Here is a 22,401-nt window from a genome sequence, read left to right on the forward strand (position 1 = left end):
GAGAAGATTCACCTAGCAGTAATCAGCTGATCAGTTGCCTGAGTTGGTATTTATAGAATCTAGCCTGATCAATCCTGCTGACAGTTCCTTGAGCCCTTGTTTTTCGTTATCAATATTTTACAACAACAAAAATTATTTAATTTCCTCTTATTTGGGTTTATAACATTAGTTTTCAGCGGACAAATAAACGTATGACGTGTTTACATACACTCAAAGGTGGACCTATTTAGTGTTGCGCATTGGGACTGATAGTCGCGACGAGATGAATACAAATAGTTATTGGCCGGGTAGACTCTAATCCAAAACCATTTATAGATATCAAGTCACATTAATAATTCTCAAAACGTTACTCCCATCATCTTTTGATAATTAACAAAGCCCGTAACATGAATGCGAACAAGTGCCTTGCCTGTCACGGGAAGACTCCTGTGGGTTGTCGTCGCTAGAGCCTATTTACTTGTTTTCGGTGCAGTTGTATTACTGGGCATATTTGAAAACGAGGCTCGGGGGAATCCCGAGTGGTTACTGAACACAGGAAATCTTCAACTACGAGCTCGACATTTTATGGCGTATTGTTATGGGAGAAAAAGGATTAACCACTGTGTTCGGTTGTTACCGAACACAGTGGTTAATCCCCTATATATTACACTATATGTATACACTTGAGAACATATTTAACGTGGGGGCTCGGATGGCCCAGTCGTCTAAGGAGCCGCGATTCGCTGTGCAGAGTTGCGTCCCTTGGGCACGCCAGAAACCTATGATTGTGGGTTCGAATCCCGGTTCGCCCCGTTTATGTTTCTAGGTTTGTCAGCACAATACCCGTGCTCGTGGGTTTCACCGAAGTAGTAAACGTCTGAGACCTGCATCACTTCGGGCTTTCCTCTCACATTAAGCTGACACGCCGTGATATAACTAGAATAATGTTAAAAGCGGCGTTAAACCCAACACACTCACTCACTCACTCACATATTTAACGCGGGTAATAAACATTGTACAACACTCGTTCTCGTTAGATACCACTTTTACGAAGCTCGTGACTTTGTATGCTATATAACAAGAATGAGCGTAATTCCGTCTATGTATGCAATAACGTTCATACAACATGCATGTTTGTAGATGTATAAATGCTAAAGCTTAACTATCCCGCAGAATATTAGTTGAACGTGGTTTTGCATCGTAAATATTTTATGAATATAAACAAAACACACAGGTGGCCTATTGTGATCATACTGCATATACACTGCATATACAATATTTACGATACGGAAACACATGAGGGTATAAATCGTTTTATCAGGTATATCTTTCTCAAAGTAAGCAAAGTTTAAACTTTCATCGTCAGGAGTAACACAAGAAAACTTCACTCATGACCTGGTACGTACAGGTATTCTTGACGTGTAAGTGCTTCTTTCAGATTTGTAAACTCTTGGACAGACCTGGCATTATGAACACCCCTGTGTCGAGTGCTCACATCTCCCGGTAAGTCTCGCGTCCAAACAAATATAACGTCTGTAAATCGTACACATTAAATTATCGTCCTACATTTAGTTCTCATAAATGTTAGCAAATGTTGAATAGTAACAAAGTATAAGCTCTATATAATCTGTTAGTATCTAACCTCTCATGTCCACACCTAATTGCATAATATGTCACATGGATACTCGCTTGAGCCAAATGTGAACATCATTAACCTTCATTTCCAGGAGCACATTGGTGTCAATGTACTGTGTAAATACAGTTTCTGTTTAGATGTGAGGAGATCTTGCATTTACTTGGAAACGCAACATCTGAGGAAAACAGAGAAGGAGACTGTACAATTGTACAGAAGGCAAGGTATTGCTCAGTCCTCAAAAATACCTTGTTTTTAGACAGTGAGTGAGTGAGTGTGTCACAACAAGAAACCTTCACTGAATTATACTCATTTGTGTTTTAGTATGGGAGTATAAAGCTATACCATTAGGAACAAGTGATGTTATTGTATAAACATATACGACGTCAAAATGGCCGACGGTATTAACGTTACGGTATGGCTATATCTCATTGTTTTCATTGAATAAGTGATGAGTTGTTGTTAGTAATGATTGTTATATTACGTGATCTTTTAGAGTTGCTGATAAAGATAAGTCATATGGTAAATCCACACATTACTGGAGTGTTCTGATTAAGCCATTTTCCAGTTTTCAGGCTTAGAGTTATCTGCCCCTTAAGACACGTGATCGCGGGCTTGACAACATATGAAAAGAGCTGTCAGATTACCGATCTGACATCGTTTGTCGACAGACGATATTGTTTTTTCATGTTCTACGTTTGTGATTTCAAGAAAATTTCAACTATGTTCTCATCTAAGACCGTACCACAGTTGAAGGTGTATTTAGAGGATCGTTGCGTGACTTTTACAGGGGACACTCGTCACGAATTTGTCACTATGTGCGAGTGTGTTGCCAGCATGGATTTGCCTGTCAACCCTGATTTATCGGATGTTTCTAATGTAAGGTACACGCATCAAACACTCTCAGAGCTTAAAAAAAACTGTGACCCTTACCTTTTACAAGGACATTGGAATAATGTGTCACCCAGTTAAGCCTCGATTTTCACAGAAGAAAGCTTCGCGTCTACATGTCTAGATCTCTCTCAAGACTGTTGCTTGTTCGCTGATGTAGATATTGATTGCTTGCATGTTATCGGCAAGATCGTAAATGGCCCAACAGGTCTTTGTTAAGTTTGTTGCTCACAACACCAAAAACCAGGTCTACACGGCAAAAAAAGAAACTAAAGGGTCACTCAAGAATATTTGATTTGTAATGGGCACCTCAGAAAATATCGCCATGACTTGGTGAAACTACTTCCAAATCTAAACAAGGACACTTTATTGTATTCATTTTGGACCCCTGATGGTAGAATATTTGCTTGCAACGAAAAAGGTGGAAAGCGATTGATGATTACAAACACAACTGATATCGAACAACTGTAAAATAGTTAGAACTCAAATCAAGAACAAAACAAAGATATCACATCCATATACAATTAATGTTACTTGTGAGATCCAAAAGTTGCAATAATATGTATAACTGGATATCAAGAGATCGAGATCGATACAATCCCATTAAAATCAGATGTTAGTTCTCGCTACTGCTCAACAAAGATCTAAGGACATCCCATTACGGGTCATGTCAGAACGACCTTGCGCGAACTTCGACCGACCAATGGAATGACCAATCAGTAGGCAGCTTTCTCGTACTTTACGGCACTAATGGCAAACTGGCGACTACGCTTCAAAACATATTTTGATAAATTCTCAATTACAAATTTGAAACCTGAACAAAAGAACCTTCTGGTATGGCTAATAGATGGTATAGATTGTATTGATTCAGTCGTTGGACCCGTAACTATCGTTCGGAATACACCGTGTTAAAGTTTTCGAGGTTGCATGATTAGAAATCACATTCCGACTGTCACTTTTATAATCTCGTAAGAAACGCTCTGATTGGTCGGATGAAAGGTCGTTCTGACGTGACCCCTAATGGGATGTCTTCAGATCTTTGTTTAGCGGTAGCGAGTACTAAAGTCTGATTTTAATGAGCTTGAGATCGATAAAAAACCTGTATCATTCGTTTGTATTACTAGTGTCATTATTCCATCACAGTTATATGTGTTGACTACAACACAAACACCCAGTGTCCATACATTGGACTCTCGTATATCATTGCGTTTATTGACACATTTAGTCATAATGCAGACTACAAGCATATGTGTACCACAACACTTCATTTCATTTAGATTGTCTGCTACTATATATTTCATCACACTCACTCATGTACTGTATACACACACACAAGTAATTCATTTTATCATATAATGGGTAGGTTTCTCGGCAGGATAAAGCCAACGGATAAAAAACTATATCCGTTGGGGTCATATGCGGATAGAGATGCAAATATCAAAGGTCAAGTAGGGACTACTTTCAGTGTTTATAAACAAACATGGCGTCGCACTTGTCATACGGCGATCGAGTCAGAATTAACCATCGTGAATCCGGATAAACTACAGGTATAATTGATACAATTATTAAAAAAAACAGTCTTATATACTGAAAGTCAGTGTCGAACTGCGACGTAACTAAGGCATTTTATAAGTTTAGGCAACTTTGGAGATATAAATTTCGAAATTTTTTTGCGAGGGCACTAGGCCTAGCCAAGCGGGATCAGTAGCCATATCTGTGCTTGTAGACCTCTGCGGCTTGAAACCTTTTCCACAAATAAAAATAGTTGGGTTTAAGCGAAATATGTATGAATTGTTACCTTGTTTCGTTTTGGCGCTGTGTATACATCTGACTACACTTCTTAACGTTATGACAGACCAGGCCGACTGTGAACAATCACTGGCCGTGATGTCTCATAGACTAGGGTTAGAGTAGCTTCCCTTTGACAAAGGGCAGTTACTCTAGCGGACAGACCGATGGATTGTCGCGAAAGGCAAGTAAAAACAATTGTTGTTTTGCGTATATGTTGCTTCGCCACTGTATAAGAAACAGATTTCAGTTTGAACTATATTGGCTACTGTCACTGTCCGACTGACACATCACCTACCCTGTGACGTAATAAATATCAATGCGCGCATTCCAGGAAAACTCGCAATGTTTAGGTAATGTTTGTGAGTGAGGGGAAGCGATTTTGAAGCACAGAATTGAAGAACATTATATGATAAAGAGGTTATCACGCTTGTGTGTTTTGGGATGGTAAATATCCTGTATTAGGAATAAACACTATGTATTTAGCTCGCCAAGGCTCGCTAAATACAATCTTTATTCCTAATGCAGGATATTTACCATCCCCAAACACACTCGCGTGATAACCTCTATGCATGTAAATACCTTTCATTTACGCATGTATTTAGTGGTACAATGGTGTTCTACTGCTACATGTTTTAATTATAACACTTTGAGATACTGTATCTGGTATATGATTCATACATTGAAAAGACAAAATAACTCAAATTTACATAAAGCAATCTATAGCAAACCTGTCGATGCCCTTGCCTGGATAATGCTATTTCCTATTTTAGCAAATGACCGATTTGAGTGCGAACAGAGCATCGATATGTTTGCATAACAACAAATGTTATTCAACTGAACTAAGAAAGGGAAAATTCCACATTATCAATCAATAATCTACTGCCTACTTTAGTTGGTTATTCATCAATGTTGTGAACATATTTATCAACTGTAGTCTTGTTCAAATATATCTCTGTTCGGCACACTCTTTCACTTACTCCAACATTACACCAATCTGAGTAAGGATACGATTTATGGATGAACAACTTCTTTATTACTCATATTTATACATGCGTGTGAACTCTTAATTGTAATAAAGAAGTTGTTCATCCATAAATTGTATCCTTACTTAGTACTCTAACTTCTAAATGCCCATCAAAGAAGTTATTATACCAAACCTCATCTTACTTCTCATTTTGTTGGAGATGTTGAGCAACAGCCTGGTCCTGTTTCAGTAAGTTCGCACAATAAGGAAACACTTAAATGTAAGACGTCTACGATATACATTGCTTCGTATTTCTGATCAAATCTCTCAATATGACTTGATATGTTTTACAGAGACACATCTGGATGATTCTGTAAACACAAATGATCTGAAAATAGACCTTTAGCATTCCCCCCATGAGGGACAGGAATTGTTTAGTGGTGGTATAATTATATATTTCTCGGCACTGTTAGACTTTTAGAATCATACAATTTCGAAAATATGTGTTTCGAGGCTTTTTTGCCTCGGAAGAGAGTATTAGTATGTGCGTGGTACAGACCACCTAACACCCCTGTGTAGTATTGGGAGCGACTAGAGCACTCATTTGTAACTATTTTGTAACAGTGGTTTTAACGAAGGTTTACTTAACAGCAACCTTCATTATTTGCACGATATTTTAGTGAAGAACAGTTTACTTTATGCAATCGGAGAGCCGATACGCGTCACGCAGCATTCACAAACTCTGCTTGAACCTATTGTTTGTTATCAGTGACGATTGTAATTATTTTGAGTCGAGTGTTGTCGACTTCAGCACGGTTTCAGTGACAACATGGGGTTGTTGTGTTGCGCAAACTGCATTGATCTAAAAACAAGATTTATAAAAAAATGGTGATTGTGTTAAATTACCTGAATTGATTGAATCAAATGATTGGATGCGCTTGTTTAATGCGAGCCTATTGATGTAATATGTTGTATTTTTCTGTCCACATTTAAAAACCTTATAGGCGTATGCATACCAAGCTGTGATGTTACAATAAGGCCAAAAGATGGTTTGACAGTAAAATACGTAGAGAAATAAGCATAAATTCTATATATTACTTAAATTTAAAATGTCCATCATTTTCAACTACTCTCGTACTATATAAATATATTAAATATTTTTAACAAACGTGACATTGTATTAAAAAAATATATATGTATCTCATGTATGTATGTTCACGCTTGTATATATATGCGTACGTGTATGTATGTATGTGTGTTTGTGTATAATACCGTATATATGTGTGTGTGTGTGTTTTTCTCATAACTTGTGTAATTTCTGTGCACTGAACATTTATTCTGCTCTATCATTATTCACATATTACTATGTAATGAAATTTACGTAGAAGTCCTCGGAAGTGTGTCACAAGTGCCTAATCAATTTGAGTTTTCGCAATAAAATAAATCAAAACCACAGGCCTTCACCTCAAATATTTATCACGTTGACATTTTACATCTCTTGGCGATCTTTGTACCTGTTATCTGGTGAGGTGAAATGGGGTTTAATTCACGTCCAATAATATTGCACTTATATAGCGACGCACGCGCGTGTGTGTGTGGCTGCGGGTACTAGTCCGGACTGATGGCGATTTATAGTGCTTGCCCACTGAGATACCATGCCACAGCTTAACATGAATACCCCACTCAGACGCAGTATACTGACACCGTGCCGACCAGTCCTTGTTTTAGCCCCTTAATGCCGAGCGCCAGACAAGGTAACAACAAATACCATCTTTTAACATCTTTTGGTATGACGCGTCCGCGGATCGAAACCCGGACCTTCCGCTCTCCGGACGGACGCTCTGCCACTAGACCACGGAGGCGGTCTACCTGTTATCTGACTTACACAAGCCATAGCAACCGTGGTGTCGAGGCATCTTCGTCTCCTCTTTTCGTAAACATTCGAATAGCGGTCGATAAACTGTCATGCACGTCAGAAGTTTGACAGCGGTTTGTATTGACGGATTGCCCGCCGTCACGTTGTTATGTAAAGTGATGTCACTATAAACGGACTTATTTCGCGAAATTGGAAAATGGCTTATTACCTTACATGCATTATAATATTACATTTTTCTCCTCACTGTTTTAATTTTCTCTGTAAACATTTGTTAAGAAAAGACCTTGAGAAGATAAGGCAACATGGTGATCCTCCAGAAATTACAGTAGCTGTATATGGAGACACTGGGTCAGGCAAGTCCTCCCTGTTGAACGCCCTGTTGGATCAGCCGTCCCTGTTGCCTACGGCTGGAATGGGAAGAGCATGTACATCGGTGGTCATTAAAATAGAAGAAAACAAAACAAGCTCTAATTTTGAAGCGGACATTGCGTTTCTCACTGCAGAGGTATCAGACACTTAACCGTGTAGCTCACCTTACTAAAATGAACCTCATCTGTCCGTCTGTCGACAATAATGGACAAAGAATGCCTATGAAAGTTATCCGTTTTATCTATTGTCCGGCAATTCATGCATGGGTCATTTTGAATTTTGATATGCAGTACGTATGTAGCATGTGGAATAACATCACTTCTAACCAACAGGTTAGAAATAACAGAGTTAATAAATATCATACATGAATGTTCCCTAGGGCAAATATCAAGCGCACCAGTATATTGTTTACATCATCCGTACGACATTGTTGTCGTCACTCGAATGTTATTGTGAAGTATGGAATTACACCACGTAAGAAACGGCAACATAGCTGAAGACTGTTGACGTCATTCGACAATTATTATTCATTGTGGTTTGCTAAATCGGTGGTCGTGATCAGTGCATTCTTTCAAAAGGGGAGCTCATAAGGATTAAGAAATAATAGGTAACTCGTGTACTACCCTCGCTCTGGCTCTAGAAATGCAAGAAACCTACACTCGTTTCTGAAAGCAGTATGACACACACGGGAGTAGAATGATTCTTTTGACTTTATTTGTGTAAAGCGTTTGTTTTAGATGTAGTGAATAGATGTGGATATTTAGTGCAATTACGTAGTGTACTTGGCCTGTCGTTAATTGTGGGTTGTCCGCATGTGCGGGTTTAATTATCGGATTTAATGCTTATCTTTTCTTTATGGCGATTCGTGAACATTGTGTCAGATTAAATGTAGTTTCTAAAACAACAGGAAGGAATTCAAATAATGTTAGCATGTATCATTAAACTACAACATAATATACAAACAACCAAGTTTCATCAGTATTTTAATCAACGATTGATTTAATTCTTGATTGATTTAGGACTGGAAGACAGAACTCAATGTCTTAAAGCGTGACCAGGAACAGAGCGATAGTGAAAACGATGAGGATACTGGTGTGTGCGATGCAGCTCATGCAAAGGTTGCTGCAGTGTATGGTGACTTTGAATCTAAGGACCTTGGTATCCACCTAGAACGTAATAGAGACATACTTGAACAGCTTGGTACTGTGATGAAAATGCGTGCCTCAAATGTGAGTATCCTTTTAGGTCCTGAAAATGAGTATAGAAAAAGGGCAATTTATGACAACAACGGGAGCACACGAGGAACAGTTCATGTCGTTTTCACATGTCGCTTTCAAATGCATATCTGTGTTATGAAGGGGAATGAGGGACATATGTTGTTTTCTGTTAATGTTACAGTAGTCAAAAAGGGCAGAAAGTAGGCATGACAAGGTCGAGGAGAGGTACAAATGTACGACGGGTTGCTAAAAATCTGAAAAAAATCAATAAGTGGTCTAAGGTTATCTAATTTTGCATAGGTGAACAGGAGATGCCATTGCATGTTACAGGCCGTCAGACAAAACGTTATAGGATTAATTGAAATGATCATTCAGAGTATACAAAGAATTAATCCCACCGAAATGTTACGAATCAAGATTATTTCTCGAATGGCCAAAGCGCTACAAGCAGTATGTAGTGGAACAATAACTTGTAGTTTCAGTGATAGTGATGAGATATATGACTTGTTAAGACCTAATTGCAACCCCACTGGACATCTATGAGACGAACGTGAACGACGTGTTTACCAACGCAATGTAGTCTTCAATCTGGATCAACAATTTCCAGCATTGCTAAAGTTGTGTTCGGGCAGTTGTCCGGGTCCATAAGGATAAACTCGTTATAGATATGCACACAAAACACTCGAATACTTACAGTACTTGTATGATATGTTTAGGCAAGAGACCTACAGGACAAGATCAGCACATTCACTGAGACACATCCAGTTGATAAACGTCACTTCTGGCCAATAGTGAAAAAAGTGGTTCTGAAAGTACCAGGTTCAGGCCTATGTTGGAGCGGCGTTAACTTGGTTGACCTCCCTGGAGTCGGAGATTCAAACCCAGCAAGAGAAAATGTTGCCAGAAAGGTAGGGAACGCAGATGTGTGTGTAATGTGACTACCACGTCTTCAGACAAATTTGTATATTGTATATTTTATACATATTATGACATTGCCTTCTTGCAGTACATGCAAACCTGTGATGTGCTGCTGGTCGTTACGAAAATTCAGAGAGCTGTTGACAGCAAAACAGTCAAGCATACTTTAGGGGACAAACTATTTCGTCAGCTGTTGATGGACCACACTAAGACAGTTGTAGCCTGTACACAAGCCGATGATGTCAAACCGTCAGAGGTCATCAGTTAAGTAGAACATCATTCATTTTGAAATTAGTCTTATGTTTTGGTGTCTCTTGTATATTATTTAGGGATAAAACATACTGATTTTTCTAATGTCATCCAGTAAATAGACTGTAGTTTAAAATATATTAAATACATTTTATAAATGTTTGGATGTTGCATCCCTTATGAGGTACAACGTTATTCTTGTTAGAACTTAAGACAGACCACGATCCGATTTCCGATGGGAGATTATTATACCCTCATCAGTTTGGGCTTACCCATAAATGATATTACTGACATAATATTTAAAGCAGCGTCAAATCAAACTCACTCACTCATTCAGTGATTTACGTATTTGTAGACTTCGTGTCATATTGGGGATATTCTTTCGCAGAACACTGAAGTTACCACAGGCAGCAGAGTGGACAGCCAAAGGTCAGCGATACAAGAAGGAGGAACAAGTCTTGCAACAAAAGTTAGCAGATTTAAAGAGGGACAAACAGGTAAAAACTTTAAAAGTCTTTACAGGTACATGTACTTAATCACCGCCATTTCTAGAATTCCCCACAAACGCATTAACTACCACCAACCAGTTTGACACAACTTTCAAAATGTGTAACCTTAAAGTATTCCCACGCAATATATATAAGTACATATAATGTCCAACATGCAAGCGTTCTTTGTCGTCATTATGTCCATAGCTGAAGTCCAAGGAAGTTTAGTTTGTGCAGTAGGCAGTCGTCAAACTACATGACAAAATGGCGCCAAATCTCAAGCTCAGTTTATCTTACTGAATTGTTCAATACTAAGTCAAGGTTCCGCGGTTTTGTGTCCTAGATATATTGAAAATATTTCTCTCAAGAAGCCATTCTTCCAATATTTGAGTGTGAGTAAGTCTTCGAAGCACGGAAGCAAGCACACACGCAAGCACTCAACTATTTTGTTGTGTACTTGAATTCTCGCTTACTCAATGTGCAAACATGGCTATTTAATGGTTACTTTTTTAAACACTTGGTGAAACCCTGGTCCGATGTAACTAGACTATTCGCACGCCCGTCAGGCCTAAGAAATGGGTTCGATTTCCCACATTGGTACATCGTGTTAATACATGATATAAGACCCGTGAAGATCCGCGGTAGAATAGGTCTTCAGCAACCCATGCTTGCTGTAAAAGGTGACTATGCTTGTCGTAAAAGGCAACTAACGAGATCGGGTGGTCAGGCTCGCTGACTAGGTTGATGCATGTCATCGATCCCAATTGCTTGGATCGATGCTCGTGATATTAATCACTGGATTGTCTGGTCCAAACTCGATTATTTACAGACCGCCGTCATATAGCTTGAATATTGCTGAGTGCAGCGTTAAACAAACAAACAAACACACAAACAAACAAACAAAACATGATATTATACGATATATCTCGTAAAGCTCATGTATATTTCAAACTACAATGAGTTAATTTCAGGTGGGATGCAGTAGTGAAACTGGAGAAAACTCTCTTATCCAGCAGGTTTGTCTTTTTGCATTCATTTGTATAAAAATTATACTCTTAAATTAAAATAACAAAGCATCCATAATCGTTCCATTATACGATGCCGACCATATCATAAGCATGTGTTTATGAATCGCTATACTGATGACACCAGGTGTTCGCGAAAAGGTGAGCGTATCCTGCATCACCGATGCAGGCAACACATGCATAGGCAAGTGAATTATTCACCTGCAAGGATCCTAATCCCTGTTTGTGTTTCTTAATAATCTTTTGCATTCCAGTTTGTGTAAAATTCATTATTAGTTTTCATCTCATAAACCTGACAATGATTATATAATTGCGTTCTTGTTGAAAGTAATCTCATGTAATCCAGAGAAAGAAACGATACTTGAATTGCTATGTTGAAATAGTTCATACATACAGAAGTTGGTGATATTACATCATTTTAGCAACAACGTCTTCATGCGGCAAAAGACCAGTTGAAGAGAGAGAAAACATCAACGTGTGCTGTTAAAAGGAACGAGTTTGTCAGGAATAATATTCTGCCTAAAAAATCAAGCTCGGTGAGAATTAATATTATTAAAGGAAGATCAATTGTGACACAAAAGTGCCATTAATTACAAAATTTAAGAAAGAATTCCTGTCCTAGGTCAACGTATAAAATGACTTATCTACTGTGTTCATCTCGAAAAGAGCAGATTAGAAATAAACTATTAGACATATATTCTTATATGCAGATATTCCAGGAGAGGTTCTACCATCCTCTTACATGGGGACTTATGCTCTTTTAGTTCACGTGTATAAGAAAACTAATGACAAGACAGCTGAGCTTTCCATTGTGCCCAAACGTAGACAGCTTCACAATTGTAATTCTGTTCAAAGTCGCATAAAACCTTACCCACTCATTCTATTTAATTCCAGTCTTCTCCTCATGATCAAGACTACCCCCATGACCTGAAGGTGTTTTGTGTCAGTTCCAGTGACTATATCAATCTAAGCAACCTTCTCACTTGTGACGACGACGATGACGACAAGCCCCCAGTGAGTAACTTCTTTAAGGGGCATTTAGAAGTTGAAGTACGTAGTCAGGATAAGATTTAAGGATGAACAACTTCGTTATTACAATTAGGAGCGACCTACGCCAACGTCACTCAACGTCAAAAACGTCACTCCTAATTGTAATATAGAAGTTCTTTATCTATCTATCTTATCCTTACTCACCAGTAAATAAACAAGATGGACAGTGTTCGATTCCCGACATGGGTAAAATGCGTTAAGTCCATTAGTGGTGTTCCCCCTGCCCCCAAATCCTCTCTTTCATTCGTAGATGCTAAATTCTTTTGTTCGAGCGTCAAACAATGTGACATTAAGGCCAACTCATTTACTCAAACCATCATGACAATAGAGATTATAATTCTGTATTACAGGCGTTTCGTTAAAATGCTTTATACTTCCCTACTATTGCAGGTGTTTCTGTCAACAGAAGATACCGAAATCCCTGGTTTAAGAACCTATCTGCGGGAGCTAGTTTGGAAAAAGCAGAAAAAACACAGGATGTCTCTGCAAAATGATTTCCAGGCAATCATAGATGGCATACTGATGTATCTGATCAATTCAAAAAGAGGAAGGAAGGTTAGTTATACTATTCTGTGATACTATAATTCTACTACTTATAAGTGATTAAAAATATTACATGGCAGCAGTTATGGTCGAAAAAGGTCGCCTAAATTCAGAAGCACGCAACAGAAACGGCCAAAACTTTGTTCTCAACAACAAGTAAATGGAGACACATTTTTGTCATGTGTGTGAAGGACAAAGACGTCCCTTGCCGTCTATGGCTCTGCAGTTCGTCACACAGTTCAATTCCTTAGATGTGCCAGGCTCAACATATCTCGAGTTCGAGTTCCAGATATCTTGATTTGTCAGCACCGTATCCATCCTCCTGGTTTTCACTAAAGAAGTGAAACGTCAGTTTCAACATTTACTCCCACACGAAGGTGACATATATGTAGTGATATAGCAAAAAAGCCTTAATGTGAGCGATGGATTCAGCTGGCTCTTGAACTAGATTCGACCCGTGAAGATCCGGGGTAGAATAGATCTTCAGCAACCCACGCTTGCCGTAATAGGCGACTATGCCTGTCGTAAAAGGCGACTAACGGGATCGGGTGGTCAGGCTCGCTGACTTGGTTGATGGATGTCATTGATCCCAATGGCGTGGATAGATGCTCATGATGTCAATCACTGGATAGTCTGGTCCAGACTCGATTATTTACAGACCGCCGTCATATAGATGGAATATTGCTGAGTGCGGCGTAAATCAACAAACCAAACCAACTTGAACTAGATTCAGGTCCACGAATATTCACTTGTGCCAAAGATGAAGCGAGTATGTTATCAATAGGTTTTGGAAACAATAGATGTCAAACGGACGGCGAGCAGACAAGGTAAATATAAGTACAAAAACATCTTATCTCTTAATTCAGGCCCTGAAGGAAGAGCTGAAACGTCATCTTGACACATTACGAGATGAAGGACAATTAATACTAAATGAGTTAGACTCCCACCTGCAGTCGTCATGGTTTGCCGTCCTGGATGCAACTCTTGATGAAGCAACACAGGAAGCGATAAGACGGGCAAAACCCACAGTTGAATTGTGGGCAAGACCGGTAGGTCTGCTTACCATTCTTGTATCTGAGCTATCGACATCAAACAAAATACACCTAAATGAAATATATAAACCATTCACAATACATGTCGTGATGAAAGGGAAATGTATGAAGCAAACGTTTTCACATTGGTCATATTTATTTAATCTACAGAAGACACATCTTACATGGTTAAAGTAATAAATGTTGATATGTGAAAGTTTTCGGAATGCAAGTCATATCATGAATGTAGTTGCACAGAAGAACACTGTATTGTATTTGCTTTATGCAGTTACTGTATTTCATCCTAAAGTTTAAAACCCGTGAAGATTCCGGGTAGAATAGGTCTTCAGCAACCCATGCTTGCCGTAAAAGGTGACTATGCTTGTCGTAAAAGGCGACTAACGAGATCGGGTGGTCAGGCTCGCTGACTAGATTGATGCATGTCATCGATCCCAATTGCCTGGATCGATGCTCGTGATATTAATCACTGGATTGTCTGGTCCAGACTCGGATTATTTACAGACCGCCGTCATATAGCTGGAATATTGCTGAGTGCTGCGTTAAACAACAAACCAAACTAAAACCTAAAGTTTAAAGGCAACATAAAGCAGGTATGGTATTAGTAGAAGGTGGCTGCTTTACGAATAAGTTAAAATACAATGAAAGCATGTAATATTTGTTTCAAACCTTTGACATAACTTTAATATTGTGACATGCCTTAATAAGGTAAACAAGAGACAGAGAGGACACGGAGGGTTGCATAGCAACACCTACAAGGCAACTGTGCGCCGATTTGGAATCTTTAGAGCAACTGGGATTGGCTACATCATTAATATGAATCAAGAACTTGCAGGTCCGTTTGTAAAGATTCTCTCGAAGGAATGGACGCCTCGTTTCAGGTAAGTGTGGACAACATGTGCCGTAGACAGATGATTCGATCGGTTATTAAATCTTGCACTAAAAGAAACTATCATCCTCATTTCATAAACACATGTTGTTTCAGTGAACAGGCATGGATTGAAACTGTGAAAAGCAAAATAAAAGAACCTGCCTCCATCGCCGTAACTCGCTTCACAGAAGCCATCATGAAATCCCTTGGTGACAGTGACGCAACACTTCTAAAGGATCTGACTCAGTTGAAGACAGATACACTTGGAAAAGTAAGATATATAAGTATTATAATATATATTTCTTTAGTTCGATGATTTGTAGTTTGTTTGTTGTATAACGCTGCACTCAACAATATACCAGCTATATGACGGCGGTGTGTAAAAATTCGATTCTGGAACAGACAATCCAGTGATTGATATCATGAGTATTGATGCACGCAATTGGGATACGATGACATGCATCAAATATGTCAGCGAGCCTGACTACCCGAGCCCGTTAGTCGCCAATTACGGCAAGCACAGTCACCTCTTACGGCAAGAATGGGTTGCTGAAGACCTATTCTCTACCCAGATCTTCCCGACTCTTTAGGTCGATTTAATGAAATAGCAACATTTATGTTTCTTAACAGTCTTTATCATGACCTTGTTTCATTTATTTATTGTTGATGTTGACAATAATAATTATAACATAGTTGTTATGTATAGCCTATTTCATATGTAGCCAAATGTCTTCATAAATATATACTCATCTGTTCACAGTTAACAAGACTGGATTCACTCTGGGAGAAAACAATAGACAGGCAACAGAGAAAAGTAACGCACACGATTACAGACTTCGTACAGGTATTATAACCTTCGCGGTTACCATTTAGCAAATACGTTTTTTATGAACGAAGAAGTATAAGTAAGTAACCATGGGGATATCAGGTTAGACCAGGTTACCTGCAATCTATAACAGGCGACCAAATCGATAGTGTTGTCAGGCTCAGTGGCTTGGCTGATTGGATGTCATCGTACTCCGATGACATGGGTACTTTTCCTCATATCAATCACTAGATTGTCTGGTCCATACTTGATTATTTTCAGGTCGCCATCAATATTGCTGAGTTAAACGACAAACACACACTCAAATATAAAGAAATAGTGTAAAATATACTAAAGCTTAACGTCAGGACCCTCTGTTTTTTATGTAAATGGGGTGTCCTTAAATGTCTCAACGTATCTAATCAATTACATATATTATATTGTATGTCAATATATATAATCTATGATTAAATCTATTTCTGTCAAAGGAACAAATGCAGAGCGCATACGAGACATGTATGAAGCAAGAAGGTCCCGGGGCTTTCAACAGAATCAAAGACATCATGGCAAGCACCACTGACCAGTTGAAGAGTAACATGTTCCAGCAGCTCAAGGAAAAGATCACAATGTCTCTGGGTCAACTGAAGGTGACATATTAGCTCGTTTTGCATGTGACAAACATTTTGGTTGGTTTGGTTTGTTGTTTAACGCCCCACTCAGCAATATTCCAGCTATATGACGGCGGTCTGTAAATAATCAAGTCTGACCACACGATCCCGTTAGTCGCCTTTTACGACAAGCGTAGTCGCCTTTTACGGCAAGCATGGGTTGCTGAAGAACTATTCTAGCCCGGATCTTCACGGCCCGTGATTGGTTGGTTGGTTTGTTGTTTAACGCCGCACTCAGCAATGTTCAAGCTATATGACGGCGGTCTGTAAATAATCGAGTCTGGGCCAGACAATCCAGTGATTAATGTCATGCGCATCGGTCCACGCAATTGGGATAGATGACATGCATCAACCAAGTCAGAGAACCTGACCACCCGATCCCGTTACAAACATTAAGTACATACGACGTCGTAGCTAAATACCTCTGTCATAAACAGCAGTCAACAGTCACCTAAAGTGTCACTTACATCCAAACTGTGTGTTTGTTTAACGACGCACTCAGCAATGGCCTAGCTTTATGACGTCGATCGGTAAATTATCGGGTCTGGACCAGTGATTGACATCTTGAGCATCGACCTTCGCAATTGGGATACGATGACATGCACCAACTGAGCCTGACCCCCGAACCCGATAGTCGCCTCTGACGACAAGCATAGTTGCCTCTAACGACAAGCATGGATTGCTATTCCAACCCGGATATTCACTTGTAAAGTGTCAAGTCGTTTTCGTTTACGTGCCAAACCTTTAAATGGTGAACGTGGATAGGAATGCTCTCAAGATGTGCAGTTAATTGTTTTCAAATTACAGAATGGTTTTATGAGTGGAGCGAAGGAAATTCTGGAGGACATTGTTGAAGACACTGAGAAGCAGATAATGCCTCTGTGGCTGACACAGGATGAAGCCATCTGTTTGGAAAGTAAGTGTTGTACACGCAGAAGCCATTATGAAGATAATGGCGATGATCGAATTCTTCTGCTGCTTACCCGTGAAGATTCCGGGGTAGAATAGGTCTTCAGCAACCCATGCTTGCCGTAAAAGGCGACAATGCTTGTCGTAAAAGGCAACTAACGGGATCGGATGGTCAGGCTCGCTGACTTGGTTGATGCATGTCATCGATCCCAATTGCGTGGATCGTTGCTCATGATATCAATCACTGGATTGTCTGGTCCAGACTCGATTATTTACAGACCGCCGTCATATAGCAGGAATATTGCTGAGTGCGGCGTTAAACAACAAACCAACCAACCAACCAATCTTCTGCTGCTTCATGAGTCAGCATCATGTGTTGTTTTCTGTTTCAGCTCTGGAAAAGTCTGAGGGCTTGAGCCAAACTCTCAATGAAGATTTTGCAAAGTACAAAAACGGTCTGCATGAACCAGGTTTGTAACAATGGATAAATAATGCGAGACATGAAAATCGTGTCGAATGAGCTTATCTCATGGCCATCTTGTCCGATGTCATCGGCGTTTGGGCGGTCGGGTAGCCTAGTGGTTAAAGCGTTCGCTAATCACGCCGAAGACCCGGGTTCAATTCCCATGGGTACAATGGTTGAAGCCCATTTCTGGTGTCCCCCCGCCGTGATATTGCTGGAATATTGCTAAAAACGGCGTAAAACCATACTCACTCACTCATCGGCGTCTGCATCTCTGAGCATCATTGCTCAGCATCATTCCTCTGCAACCAATGGAAAACCAATGAATGTGTTCAAGAGGTTGGAATGCGATTATCAGTATGGCTGTTATTACAGGCTACTTAAAGTGTTGTCCCCAACAATATGTTGATACACTGTGACTTCAATAAGGTATCGTTCAAAAACAAAACGAGTGTGATAATAGTACATTAAGTGTATAATGCCATGTCAGCGTAACCTAGGGTTAAAGTTCAAAGTTTTTTTTTGTTTATTTATTTGTTGTTTAACGCCCCACTCAGCAATATTCCAACAATATGACGCCGGTCTGTAAATAATTGAGTCTGGACAAGACAATCCTGTGATTGACCTCATGAGTATCGATCCGCGCATTTAGGATAAGATGACATGCATCAACCAAGTCAGTGAGCCTGACCACCCGATCACGTTAGTCGTCTCTTACAACAAGCTTAGTCGCCTTTTGCAGCAAAAATACATGTGGGTTGCTGAAGACCTATTCTACCCCGGATCATACCAGGTATAAAGTCCAAAGAGATGTAGATCGTAGACGACAATATTTGAAGAACGTGAGCCGAAATATGTAAAAAATTCTTGCTAAATTTAACTGGACGATCTAAATCCTAATGTTTGCAGTAACAGTTACAGGTCACATTCATTGAACTATATGTACCGTTATAAACCTATATCATTAGAAAACATTGATGAACAATATAGTCCTGGTGAAATTATATTACTCTCTAAGGATGCTTATATTTATCAGACTGTCATCAGAGCAGCAGTTCGTTGAAGAGACAAGCTGGTGATATTCCAACTTTCCCTGTGCCAGGGTCGAAACTCGTAAAACTGGTACGTATGCGTTACCAAATTGACGCACCTTTTAAGAGGACATGTATTTTATTCCACTCCTAGCACCTCAATGTCCACCATCACAATGCAGAGTATACACACACATATATATATATAGATAAAATACAAAAGTCCAAAGATGAGCTGTATAATTTACTCAACCGGTTTCACGCATGTTATTTTCAAGAGTACAGTTATACCGTTACACTGTTTTGACGTCACAGTGCACTCTAACATAGTATGACGTCATATTGCAATTTAACTTTGTGACGTCACAACAAGACAGGCGGAAGACGATAGGGCAGGCGTACGACACATACAGAAATAAGTATTGTAGTGGCAGTAAAATGTACAATACATGTGATTGTATAAAATAATTCAATTATTTCAAGCCATTTTATTTTGGTTTGAAAGTATTAATAAAATAACTTTCTTTTATCTTTCTCAGTGCATCATTGTCACATTTGTAAAACGAGAATATCACAAAATTTGGTGTTTTTTATTCCCGACACACTGATCAATGTGTTGACTGTGTGGGATACACTCAACACACACACACACACACACACACACATACACACATGTGTGACTATGTGTGTGTGACTGTGTGTGTGTGTGTGTGTATTCACCAGTTTTGCATTGATGTCACAGATTCAGTGTCTGTTTGACCGATTAGCCTCAGTGCTAATAAATATATGCAATACGGGGATGCCCCTTTCTGAGTGAATGTACACAACTACCTGAACGAGTTTTTAATACCTGGTGAATATCTTCATTCAGCAGTGTCAGTTGTTTTCCACAATTTATTAACGAAGCAATTTAATTATGAAGGACCCATTGCAGACTATAACTAGACAACATTATCTGTGAAAAAAACCTTTCAAGCTCCAATATACATTTAGTTTGGCCCTCAATGTATAAAGGTTCATTCTCCAATGAACTAATCAGAAGTGAAAGTCAATTTATAATTATGTTTCAGAGCGAAGAACCTGATAAATCTGGTCCGGAATAAATGCAATTGCCATTAGCCTACATGGACATGGCTGCATCAGATACGTTGAAAGCAGAAGGATTTACAGATGTATGGATCTCCTCGATTAATGTATATCAGGTGCTCCATTGTCAATGAGATAATAGAAGTTACTGCGCTATTAATCCTTGGTTTCTTTTGAAATATTCATATTCCTCTTCAACTATGTAACACTATTTCAACACGTGTGCATTTCTTTCTTACATGTGCATTATTTTGTGTGTTTGTTGTTTAACGCTGCACTCTACTCCAGCTATATACGGCGGTCTGTAAAATAATTGAATGGGGACCAGACAATCCAGTGATTGACATCATGAGCATCGATCCACGCAATTAGGATCGATGGCATGTATCAATCAAGTCAGCAAGTCTGACCACCCGATCCCGTTAGTCGCCTTTCAGGACAAGCATAGTCGCCTTTTGCGGCAAGTATGGGTTGCTGAAGACCTATTCTACCCCGGAATCGTCACGGGTCTGTGCATTATTACCTTCTGAATATGTTCATTATGACAATCCAAAACAAATTAGAGCGTAAAGTATTGATTTTCCAACATGTTTGTCACCATGCTCACATCTTGATGTATCAAACAGCTCATAATTTCCTGAAGGTGGACAGCGTTTGTTTGGTAAGGTCGTGACCCATGCGCAACGATAATAAACTAATGCGTGAGGGCACATGCAATCTTGAAAAACCTCAATAGTGGGCATACCGTACACTGTGCGGTCACAACATCAAACTTTCAACTGCTCACTTTTAATCCACATTCCACTAAATTTGAATCGATGTACTTCAAGACTGAGTTCATGATTTTGTGTAAATGATATACAATTATTTGCGCGGAAGACATGGCTAAAAATGATGGTGGTGACACATCACTCGTCACAAATCAGGTGGAGGTAAGCAACGTCGGCCTCGGAGTGGAGTTGGATAGGTGACCGCGTTCAGCTGCTTGCCTCCTGAGAGTTGCCAGGGCTTCGGTCCTGCCCCACACTGAAGCACATGTACCACATGTGGTGTCTCCTTAGGCAAGTTGCATTGTTTGAAATGTGCCTTTGTTCACACAGCAGTGGAATGGGTACTATCCACCAAGATTCATTGACCGGTTTAATATTTGTAGTGTTTTCAGCACGCTTTTAGGCATGGATTTGGCGCATAATAGATATGGGCATAGTTATTGTTATTTGTTACATGGGGCACGGGTGGCCCAGTCGTCTAAGGCGCCGCGATACGCTGTACAGAGTTACCTCCCTTGATTGTGGGTTCGAATCCCGTTTCTCCCCGATAATGTTTCTAGGTTTGTCAGCACCATACCCTTACTCATGGGTTTTACCGAAGTGGTAAACGTCTGAGACCTGCATCACTTCGGGCTCTCCTCCAAAATTAAGCTGACACGCCGTGATATTGAATACTGTTAAAAGCGGCGATAAACCCAACTCACTCACTCACTATTTGTTACAGATCAAAAGAAAAGCCTAGTGGTTAAAGCGTTCGCTCGTCACACCGAAGACCCGGGTTCTATTCCCGACATGGGTACAATGTGTGAACCCATTTCTGGTGTCCTCCGCCGTGATATATTGCTGGAATATTGCTAAAAGTGGCGTAAAACACGTATGTCAACACGTGTGTATAATTGTCTTCAATTTTCTTTATTAAATTTTCAATGTTAAATTATGACAGTCCCCCCAAAATGCATATCACAAATGTTTAAATTTTGAATACATTTAGATCCACATAAAACAGTTTTTTTGAAAGATATCACATTTTCATTTCTGCTTTCAAGATGCGGGGCTGTCTGGTAGCCTAGTGGTTAAAGCTTTCGCTCGTCACGCCGAAGACCCAGGTTTGATTCCCGACATGGGTACAATGTGTGAAGCCCATTTCTGGTGTCCCCCGCCGTGACATGGCTGTTCAAAGCGGCTTAAAACAATACTCACTCACGTTTTCAAGATGTTATAACACCAACATCAGCGTCAGTTCAGTATTGTTTGCATATGGTGAGGTTCCAAAATGTGCTTCAGTTGGAGTTGATGCAGATGTAAAACATGCTGGATCAGATATTTGAATGCCATATTCTCACTGGTGCTGTGACGGTAATAGCATTTTTGCCGTTGCTCAACTACATCAAAATGACATTTTACATTTAGTAAGAGTGTTCTGAACATATTTTATGTTTTCTTCAATATTCATGCTCTATCCCTATTGTGTATCTTCATTCCTTTATTATTTATTGTTATTTTTAAGCAGGTTTTATAGATCATGTACATAGGCTTCAGCATGTCGGAAGAGACGACCAACGGGATCGGGTGGTCAGACTCACAAGCTTGGTTGATGCATGTCATTTTATCCCAACTGCTGACGTGGTTGATACATATTGTTCCAATTGCGTGGATCAATGCTCATCATGTCCATCATGAATGAAACATATGCAACTATTTTGAGTATTTTGTTTTGTTAAAATGTGATATTATTGATTGGAGAAGATTCAGTATT

General features: G+C 39.5%; 1 protein-coding gene across 1 annotated transcript; it reads left to right on the forward strand.

Annotated features, from left to right (window-relative positions):
• The first annotated feature begins 1,420 nt into the window (after nucleotides 1-1,420).
• Nucleotides 1,421-22,401, forward strand: LOC139447373 (nuclear GTPase SLIP-GC-like). The gene is made up of 20 exons (XM_071228689.1): nucleotides 1,421-1,482; nucleotides 1,753-1,836; nucleotides 7,411-7,639; nucleotides 8,523-8,732; nucleotides 9,437-9,628; nucleotides 9,727-9,899; nucleotides 10,273-10,384; nucleotides 11,347-11,391; nucleotides 11,823-11,936; nucleotides 12,295-12,414; nucleotides 12,841-13,005; nucleotides 13,860-14,042; nucleotides 14,751-14,923; nucleotides 15,028-15,184; nucleotides 15,674-15,757; nucleotides 16,207-16,365; nucleotides 17,194-17,302; nucleotides 17,688-17,765; nucleotides 18,795-18,880; nucleotides 19,860-22,401. Exons 1-20 carry the CDS (start codon nucleotides 1,448-1,450, stop codon nucleotides 19,890-19,892), a joined length of 2,541 nt encoding a protein of 846 aa, XP_071084790.1. The 5' UTR covers nucleotides 1,421-1,447; the 3' UTR covers nucleotides 19,893-22,401.

Source organism: Haliotis cracherodii, unplaced genomic scaffold (assembly GCF_022045235.1).
Source record: "Haliotis cracherodii isolate W230 unplaced genomic scaffold, xgHalCrac1.p SCAF_7, whole genome shotgun sequence".
NCBI lineage: Eukaryota > Metazoa > Mollusca > Gastropoda > Lepetellida > Haliotidae > Haliotis > Haliotis cracherodii.